The 10,711-nt window shown below is 45.9% G+C and overlaps 1 protein-coding gene across 1 annotated transcript; it reads left to right on the top strand.

Moving 5' to 3' along the window:
• The first annotated feature begins 4,171 nt into the window (after window positions 1-4,171).
• LOC123395618 (30S ribosomal protein S17-like) lies at window positions 4,172-6,547 on the top strand. The gene is made up of 2 exons (XM_045090642.1): window positions 4,172-4,568; window positions 6,216-6,547. The coding sequence occupies exons 1-2, from the start codon at window positions 4,407-4,409 to the stop codon at window positions 6,366-6,368; spliced, it is 315 nt and encodes a 104-aa protein (XP_044946577.1). The 5' UTR covers window positions 4,172-4,406; the 3' UTR covers window positions 6,369-6,547.
• The last annotated feature ends 4,164 nt before the right edge of the window (window positions 6,548-10,711 follow it).

Genomic DNA, 10,711 nt, shown 5'->3' with positions numbered 1-10,711 from the left:
TCCCTTGAAGAGGAAAGGGTGATGTAGCACAGCGGCGGTAAGTATTTCCCTCAGTTTTGAGAACCAAGGTATCGATCCAGTGGGAGGATCTCGTCAAGTCACAAGTACCTGCACAAACACAAAGAGCTTGCACCCAACGCTATGAAGGGGTTGTCAATCCCTTATAGATTGTTTGCGAAGTGAGAACTGAAAGCAAAAAAGTAAACAAGCAAAGTGAAAGTGGAAACGATAGTTGTGAATAGACCCGGGGGCCGTAGTGTTCACTAATGGCTTCTCTCATGAAAGCAAGTAGACGGTGGGTGAACAAATTACTGTCGAGCAATTTATAGAACCGCGCAAAGTCGTGATGTTATCTAAGGCAATGATTATATCTATAGGCATCACGTCCAAAACAAGTAGACCGATACTTTCTGCATCTACTACTATTACTCCACACGTCGACCGCTATCCAGCATGCATCTAGTGTATTAAGTCCAAAAGAACAGACTAACGCCTTAAGCAAGATGACATGATGTAGATGGACAATCTCATATCTATGATAAAATCCCATCTTGTTACCCTTGATGGCAACAACACGATGCGTGCCTTGCTGCCCCTTCTGTCACTGGAAAAGGTCACCACACGGTATGAACCCAAAACCAAGCACTTCTCCCATTGCAAGAATCATAGATCTAGTTGGCCAAACAAAACCCAAGACTCGGAGAGACTTACAAGGATATCAAATCATGCATATAAGAAATCAGCAAAGACTCAAATATAATTCATAGATAATCTGATCACAAATCCACAATTCATCGGATCTCGACAAACAAACCGCCAAAGAGGATTACATCGGATAGATCTCCATGAAGATCATGGAGAACTTTGTATTGAAGATCCAAGAGAGAAGAAGCCATCTAGCTACTAACTACGGACCCGTAGGTCTGAAGTAGACTACTCACGAGTCATTGGAGAGGCGATGATGTTGATGTAGAAGCCCTCCAACTCCAAAGTCCCCTCCGGCAGGGCACCGGGAAGGGTCTCCAGATGAGATCTCGCGGAGACGGAAGCTTGCGGCGGCGAAAAAGTGTTTTCGTGGATGCCCTAGTTTTTTCTGCAATTTTAGGGAATTTATAGGCCAAAGAGCTAGGGCACGGGAGCGCGAGGGAGGCCACAAGCCTGGTTGTCGCGGGCCCCCTGGTCGCGGCAACAGGGCTTGTGGGCTCCCTGTGGGCCCTCTGCCTTGGCCCTCAAGCCTCCCGATCTTCTTCTGTTCTGGAAAAATTTATTTCGGGGATTTTATTCCGTTTGGACTCCGTTCCAAAATCAGATCTGAAAAGAGTCAAAAACACAGAAAAACAGGAACTGGCACTTGGCACTGAATTAATAAGTGAGTCCAAAAAAGATATAAAAGGTATATAAAACACCCAAAGTTGACAAGATAACAGCATGAAACCATCAAAAATTATAGATACGTTTGAGACGTATCACTGCCCGCCGGCCAAGCTCCGTCGCCTCTGTCGTCTGCGCCTTGCTCCGTTGCTAGTTGCATCAGCCGAGCCGTGCCCCTTTGCCTGCCCCGCCGAAAGGATTCCGGCAGCCAGGTTAAGGTCATGGGAGGCCACGACAAGGTCGAGCTCGTCCAATTCGAACCGGCGGTGGTCGATTGCGGCGTCTAGCGGCCTTTTCCGGTGTGCGGTGATAAATTCCGGCGAGTTTAGGGCGGATTCTCGCAAACTCCACGGCGGCAAGTTTGCTCCGACGAGGTTTTACCGGTATACGGGGCCCCCTTGGTTCGGCCTTCCAACCTTCAAATATAAGGGTTTTGGGTGTGCATTTTCGGTGGCCCTTCAAAATTTTACTGGTTGGACCACTTTTACGGTTTCTGTTTTGGACACTTTTTTCGACCAAAACTGTAAAACGCAAAAATTATAAGGTTCTGACCACTTATACGGGGTGTGCTACATATGCTCTAAGAGCATCTCTAGCAGACCTCGTATAATGTCCTGATCCGCAAAATAGCCGCCAAAATACGGGTCTGTGCGGAAAAAGTTGCCCGATCAGACCCCGCAAATTCGTTAGACCCGTAAATATTTATGCGGGCGCGGCAAAATACCCACCCCAACCAACGAAAACGCAGGTTCTCACCCTCGCCCCATCGGTGTCCTGTATATATCGGGAGCGGTTGGTGGGTTGGAAATTTCAGCCCGTGCTTTTCCCCCACCCACCGTCGTCGGGCTGCCACCTAGGATTCCGGCCATACGAGCCGCCGGGACCACACCGGCGGGCCGCCACATGCCCGGTAATTACCTCTACCCCTTCCTGCTACCTCGACCGACCGAAAAGTTGCAGATCGGCGACCGTTTGTCGTGCCTGCCAGATCTGGCATTTCCGGCCACCAGCGGTTGCGCCAAGCCATGGATTGGTCGGGGAGCACCCCACACAGCCCGGCAAAGCGTCAGCGCGACATGCACGTACTGGTTCGTCTTCTAGTCGTCGTCGTCGGTTTGCCGTCAAGGACTCGGACGACCGTCGCCCGGGCTCGGTGCTCGCGCAGCGGCTCGTCGGCTTGCCGATGCTGCTCATACAGTGCGACGAGCCGACGACTACACAAAGACAATGTTGTGGCTCACATCTAGCACGCGGCAACACCTCGGATGGGTATTCTTCAAATGCAATAACGACGGGGTATGTTCTTCTTTTCGTTCAGCTTTGTCAACTTATTTGATTAAATTTCAGTTGCTTATTGAGATGTTCATGTGGGTAGGAAGGTGGATGCTCATTTTGGTATTAGAAAGAAGAATACATCGATTTATTGAAAAGAAACTTAATAGATGTTCGTGCATTCCTTAGTATAATTGAGGCTAATGATGCGTATGTATGTGTAATTAGAAAAGAAATTAGAGGGAAAGCAACATCTAATTCTTTAGTATCAAAACCGAAAAATGTCTAATTCTTTAGTATCAAAACCGAAGAATGAAGAATGTAAGATCAAGAATACGCAGATCAACAATGAATGTATGGAGAAGATGTTGGTCCAATTAGTGGAAGCAGTTATGAAAGTTGGATATCTTTTAAATGCCTAATTATGATTCTTGTTTTCTTTGGTCTTGCTATTTTAGCAAAGATTCGGTGAATTATTATATATCCAATGCCTTTAAAGAATATCAATAAGCGAAAAAATATGTTTTCATGCTCGAAATTGAAATGCAAATAACTGATTTACGGGTCGGCGACGGACGACGACCGAGCAGACCCCGCAAAACGGACCCGTAAAAAGGATATAGATGCTCTAACGAGCTGGAAAAATGAGCTCTTCTAAAACCAGGAGACGGGAGAAATTACGGACACCTGCCACCGCCAAGTATACCTGGGCATGGGTAGGTCGGCCCGGCCGGCCCGACCCGACCCGGCTCAGAAATCCTGGGCCGGGCTGGGCCTATTTGTCCCATCGGGTTGGGCTCGAGCCGAAAAGTTGAACTCGATGGTCAATTCGGGCTGGGCTCGGGCCTATGAAAAAAAAATACGTCGTGGTCGAGCCGGGCCTGTCAGGTTCCGGTCGGGCTTGGGCCCAAAATTTAAGCCCGACGGCCGGGCCGGGCCGGGCTCGGGCCTGGGCTTTTAGCATCGGGCTTTTTTGGCCCGCCCGAGTAATGCCCAGGTATACAACCTAGTGACCAGTCCTGGCCAAACGGGCCGGCCCGGCACGGCCCGCCATAAACGGGCCTCGCACGACACGACCCGCTCGGGCACGAATATTAGTCGGGTCGTGTCGTGCCGGCCCACGTGCACAGCCTCCCGGCCCAGGCACGACACAGAGGCTATACGGGCCGGCCCATGGGCACGCCAGGCCTGCTAGCCTGTTCGGTTTATTTATTATTTGACTGATTTTGGTTTGTTCGGCTGTCTTTTGGTCGACTTTAATATATTGGGCTATGTTTTGGACCAATTTTGACCTATTAGGTTATTTTTTTTATCTTATATATATATATGAATAAATAATAAATATGATAAACGGGCCTTGTCGTGTCAGCCCGCGTGCCCAGCACTCAGGCCCAGGCACGGCCCGAGGCGGGCTGCATGCCTGGCACGGCCCGATTAGCCCGTGCCGTGCCTGACCCGTGGCGTGCTTGGCTGACGTGCTTCCGGGCCGGCCCAAAAAGCACGGCCCGTTTGGCCAGCTTTGCCAGTGACTCGATCGAGCGCGCATCTGGCTGCCACCCCTCCCTCCTCTCCACAGCACCTCGTCCAACCCTAGCCGCCACCGGCAGGAGACGGCGCAGATCACCTCGTCCGCCGGCGGCCGCCCTCCCCACCGCTGCTAATCGTCAACCTCGTCCGCGAATCGACGGCAGCACGCAGGCTGCGTCGACTCTCTGTCTCCCCCGACCACCTCTTCCGCCGCCACCGGTAATCAGCGGGCGGAGATGAAGCCAGTGGTGGGTATCGTGGTGTCGAACAAGATGCAGAAGTCGGTAGTGGTGGCGGTCGACCGCCTCTTCCACAACAAGGTGTACAACCGCTACGTCAAGCGCACCTCCAAGTTCATGGCGCACGACGAGGCCGAAGGCTGCAACATCGGCGACAGGGTATGTATGTCATTAACCCCTAACCTCTGCTGGTGCCTTTGATGGGGCGAATTTGTTAAGGTTAGTAGTTAAGGTTTCTAGTCTGTCTGTCGTCTGAGGGCCTTTGTATTCAGCCTCTTAGAATTTAGTTTAGATCTTAATCATGATAATTTTAATTGGTTACATTTGCAAACAATGTTTACATGTAGCTCTTGTGGCTGAGAAATTTGGAGTTACATCGGAGGAATGTAGCGGATTTATTACTAGCACAGTTACTAGCTTTTTTTACTTCAGTAGATAGATATCCATTTTTGATGAAAACAGCGAGCGCTGATTTCATTTCAGTAAGAGAAAAGCCAGACGGCTGAGTTACAGTACGGTCGCCATAATATTTACAACGTGAGAAAGAACTTGGCTAACTTCTAAATTCTAATCAGCTGGTAACCACATCGCCCCTACTAGGCCGGCCTTGTTCCAGGCGGCTATTTCTTGATGGATAGCATCAGCAAGGCCGCTCTGGCGCCTGAAGATTCTAGGGTTCCTTTCCTTCCATAGTTGCCACCAGGTGCATATAATGAGGCAGCTAGTCATTCTTCTGGTTGGCATAGAGGCTTGTCTCAACGCTCGAATCCACCAGCCAGATGATGTTCCAACTTCTAAATTCTAATCAGCTTGGCTCGTCGGGTTCCAGCTCGGTGATGTTCCAGTGAAAACGCTGCTGAACGGGAGACCATGTCTCCCTGCTGAATGGGCATTGGGCGAAGAGGTGCAGTGCCGTTTCCAGGTGCAGGTTGCAGAGCTCTGACACACTCATTGATATCTGCAACCTCTGCGTACAAGATCCTCTTTCAAGGACTGATTCGATCTAACTACAAGGATCTAATTTGGCATCCAGACCACCTCCAAGTGCCAATTCCACGTTTGGCTCGCCATCCAGGGGATATGCAACACTGACATCAATACATGGTGTTTAACATGTCACATAATGGCACTTCTGCTTTATGTTTCTATATGTCAACCTATAATATTATCAGCTGAATCAAAGCATTTTGTTTCTTGGCATATTCTCTTCCGTAAACTTCAAATAAGATAGATCTGATGTACTTTCTTAGGCTTGTTAGCTCAAGTTTCATTAAGCTAGCTAGGTTATTGGAGAAACCTAATTTTTGCTTGCAATCTTTTGAGTAAACAATATCGCCTCTTGAACACTTGAGTGATGACGGTTGTTGTTACAGTAATAGAAAAAAAATCTCCTTCCATCCTTCATGATATTCTAAGGTACCATGGTTTCATTTGAAAAGATTGCTTGGACCTGGTGTTGTGTGCATGTCACGCCAGTTAAGGTGGTAACCCTGCAATTTGCTCATAATATGTTTTCTGCTGAATTAAATTTGCTTTCAGCACCCAGAGGTCCACCTTATTTAGGAGCGGTTTGGTTTTGTTAAGAAGCTTGGTGTGGCTGTGAATATAAAAAGTTATGCAGTTGCTCTGTCGAATAGATTAACGAGTTTGCGTTGTTTTGTCCTGTGTTGTATTCTGTATTTATCTGCTTACTTACTGGAGACTAGTGTTCTTTTTTGCACTATGATTCATTCACTCAATGTGTAACATAACTTAAACTGGAACAGTTTTCTTCTTCTTATAATGGCTGCATCAATATCTCTCCAGGTTAGGCTGGATCCTTCTAGGCCATTGAGCAAAAACAAGCATTGGATTGTTGCCGAGGTTCTTCGAAGAGCTAAGATGTATGTTCCGCCGCCACCTGCACCAAAAGCTTCTGGTGCCACAACTCAACAAACTAGCACCAAGTCGTCTGCTTGAAGATCCTCAGAGGCAAACACATACATGTCTTTCAGAATGTATCTTCTTTACTGACTGACGGCATGTCCAGAGAACCATCTCATAAAATGTTGTTTTTTGTGGTGCTTGCCATGCTCAGCTTATCACTTTATTTGTTTGCAGTCCGAAACTTCGTAATCGAGAATTTATGTTGGACCCTATACCTTCGAGTTTGCCCCAGTAAAATTCATAGGTATAACTTAAGCATTTCCTCATGATAGTTCTCCATACACGGTGGAGGCCGTGGTGGCATTCATGGCGGAGCTGAAACCCTGGCATGGGAGAGAGCTGCCAGCCATTGGATGTCACCAGTAGCTAGTGTGCTCATTGTGGCTTGCTGTTGCCGTCCACCGGTGACATTCAATTCCTGGCAGCAGAATTTCTAGTTTGCTCACGTTTGTTGAATGTACCCGCGATTGAATATATGCTGTTAATGTGGACTATTCTTGTAAAACGTTTGCTCTTCACATTGTATCTTTTTTTTCTTGTGGATCACTAGACTATTTATTCTGACATGTATAAGCTGTATGATTTTCCATTTTTAATGTGGCTTGATTTTCTAGCTGAAACAATTAGATGCTTCAATCAGTGGATCATCTTGTAGGACTAGTGGATTTATCTGCTTTCTAACTATTTTGAACTGAAATGTCACCAAGGTTTTGTGATGTGGTTGGTTACACGCCGGTCTAACATACTGAGGAGGTGTATGTTTCTCCCGGTTGGAACCTGGGTGAAGCCAATTTATGTTTACGTATCTTCCGTATTGTCATAGTTCTCATTGTGAAAAAAAGAATGGAAAATTAGTCATTATTGGCCTCCAAATTAGCGCTCTAACAAGCAAAGTTTAATAGGCTTATTGTCCGTGTTGAGTTTTTCACATTATTTATGTAGGAATATCATTACTACGGAAAAATACGTCCCTGGCAGGTTTTACGAGACAAAGATCAGTGATAAGAATAGGTACCACTAATTGAAAAGAATGTGAGGAAGATAGAATGTGAGGTAGGTACCACTAATTGCAAAGAATGTGAGGAAGATACCGACGTCGAGCTGGAGGAGGAAGAGAAGACAAGGTGCTGTTGTGGCATGGTGAGAATGACCAAGTTAATTGCAGAAAACATCGACATTGAAGGCTAGGGTTGTAGGAACCACAACATTTTAGAATTATGTCCAAAATCACTAATTTCCAGGCTAATTTTTTGCAAAAAACACAAGCCGTTCGGTTCGGCCCTTTAAGTATGATTATGACAGGTGGGACCCGATTTTGTCAACGTGGCGACACTGTTCACCTGACAAAGTCGTTTGACACCGTATGACGCCGCGTGCCGGTTAGGTTCGAACTAACCCTTATCTCCTTCCCTCACCCCGCTCTCCTCCCTATCTCTTTCCCTCCCCTGCGCCCTCTCCTCTCATCTTAAACATGGTGACGCCGAGCGGCGGCGATGACTGCGGCGGCCTTGCTGGCAGCGGAGAAGAATCGGAGGCGGATCTCTACGGCAGCTCAAACCCCGACGCCCCTTCGGACAACAACCCAAGCCCCTAGCAGTTGCTCGAATTCGCCATGGCTAGATCTTGGGCCATGACCATGAAGGATAATCCAACAGAAAGCCACTAGTGGGGCTCGTCATTCGGGCTCGTCATTCGGCGGCGCCTAGTAAGTTTCCATCCACATTTGACCTAGTTTCGATTGATTTCTAAGGTTATGGTTAGGCTTATTCGAATTTGGGCAGTATGTGCTGTTAATTAGATATGTTGGCACTGTTAGAGTAGTCAATGAGCTAGCTAATTAGAGTAGTGAGAATTTGTTGGCAATGTTCAGTTAAACCAGTGTGTCTAATATTCAGTTAAGTCACTGTTTTATATTCAGTTAAGGCACTGTTCAATATTCAGTTAAGCCATTGTGTCTAATATTCAGTTAAGCCACTACTCAATATTCAGTTAGGCCACTGATAATTAGAGTTGATTTGTTGGCACTGTTAGTTTGGGTAGTTTAGAGTAGTGTTAGTTAGAGCGGTGTTAATTAAACAAAAATCTTTTAACTTTCATACTAATTGTTGTATTTTCTTGTGTGTAGTTTGGATGATGTTGTTTCGGAAGTTAGAATGCACTTCCATGACAGAGACAACTTGGAGAGATCAATCTGCCTTTCACACATCACTTATTGCAATTTGGTAGCACTAATAGAGACACATGGATATGGGCTAAATGATTACATTTACTTTCTCAAGGATCCTGGTGTGGGTCTTGCAGGATTGGAAGAAATTTTTGATGATGACAAGGTGGATGAAATGCTTGATCATATTGCTAATAAAGGTCACACTATACTTAACTTGACAGTGATTAGGGCCACTGATCCAAGACCTCATATTTGAATTCAGGCTATGTTTATGAGAAGTGGTTTCCTTTGACTCAAATAGGAGAGAAACATGTCTATGAAGTCAATCCTTCTAGTGTTCTATTTAGATCACGAGAAAAATGCAAGGAATATAAGAAGCCAGAGCCACTGTACTTCTTCTCCACACAACAAAGCACAAACAGGGGTGTAGCTTTGGATGCTGCTATGCAGCAGGATGAAAAGGATGAGCTGGAGACACTAATGGAGCTTAAGAGGAGAATAAAAATTGCCAAATTTAGGAAACATAAGAAGGCAATTGAGCATGTTCAAATGGTTAGGCAAAAAAATCCAGTTCTTTTAACTGAAGACGATTCAGATCTGGATGGAGATGAGGGCTTTCTTAAGAGGCTTAATGAGATGAGGAGGCACAGAGAGGACCCACTCCTTCATTTTGAAGGAGGCACGGATGTGGATGAAATGTATGAAGAAGAAGAGCAAATGGAGCAGGTTGAGGAAGAGCAAGAGGAGCAGGTTGAGGAAGAGCCAGAGGAGCAACAACATGAACCAACAGAGGAAGCAGCAAAGAAGAAGAAGAAATAGAAAAGGGTCAACCAAGAGGTCACATGCTGCTTGGAGCAAAGGTTTGAGCATGTGTGGGTGCTATCATCAGATGAGGAGCCAGATGTAGGTGATTTCAATTCAGAATATGATGATGGTGCTGAGGAAGCACAATTTTTCCTACCGAGTGGAAGAAAGAGAAGAGCATATGAATCTTTGCCAAGGAAGTGGTATAGTGAATAAAGAGAGAATCGAGAGGAGCAGTTTTATAGAAAGCTTTGATTCCTTGATGTTTACCAATTTAGGAGAGCACTTCGGACATTTCACATAAGTCAGAATAGGAACTATGAGTTCCATAGAAACCGCAATGATATCATCATAGTTGTGTGCACTACTGTAAAATGCCCTTTCTACATTGCATCTTCTATGTTGCAAATGGGAGCACTTTCTGCATAAGAAAGGCTAATTTTCTTCACACATGCCTAGCAGCAACAGAGAACACCAAGGTCATAGGAAAATGGGTAGCACATTAGTGTGAGGCCATGATCAGAATTGATATTGGTACACCAATCGCCACAATAATCTAGAATTTGAAGAAGAAATATGGAGTAGAGATCTCAACGATATGGCCTACAGGGCTAGGAAACAAGTAGTGAAGGTTGTCCAAGGAGATCAGAGAGGACAATACACTAGGATCAGAGACTATTTGCAGGTTGTGTTGGATACAAATCCAGGCAGTAGATGTATTGTGACCACAAAGCACATACCAGAACACCCAAGCAAAAACCCAAGGTTCTGTAGTGTGTTCTTCCGTCTTAATGCTTGCAAAGAAGGGTTTTCAAATGGATGCAGGCCATTCATAGGGGTAGATGGGTGTTTTATCAAGCTATCAACATGACAAAAAATTCTTGCTACAACTGGAAGGGATGAAAACAACAATATATACCCTATAGCATTTGGAGTTGTTGATAAAGAGGACACACATAACTGGACCTCGTTCTTAACACACCTCAAAGATGCACTTGGTGGAGAAAGTGGACAATTTGGCTACTACACAATAATTTCTCATAGGCAGAAGGTAAACTTCTCTTTTCATAACTCTGTTGTTTCATAGCTATCTTAAAGCCTTGCGCATGCTTAGATGTAGTTCCTACTGTGTGAACACGACCTTTTAAATGAAGTCGACCATGTTTTTCCAAATTGTCCACAAAGATTCAGCCTCACACATATATATCAGAATTTCCAAATTGCTGGTTCTTCGTGTCCGCTCGCGGCATCGAGGTGAACCCCGAGAAAATCGGCACCATCGAGCGGATGGTGAAGCCGACTCGAATCCTAGACATCCAGAAGTTCGTCGGCTGCCTGGCGTCCCTTAGCCGGTTCGTCAGCCAACTCGGCGAGAAGGCCCTTCCACTCTATCAGCTCATGAAGA

The sequence above is a fragment of the Hordeum vulgare genome, chromosome 5H (assembly GCF_904849725.1).
Source record: "Hordeum vulgare subsp. vulgare chromosome 5H, MorexV3_pseudomolecules_assembly, whole genome shotgun sequence".
NCBI classification, from domain to species: domain Eukaryota; kingdom Viridiplantae; phylum Streptophyta; class Magnoliopsida; order Poales; family Poaceae; genus Hordeum; species Hordeum vulgare.
Note: the sequence above shows the minus strand (reverse complement) of the source record. Positions and strands in the feature narration are given on the sequence as shown.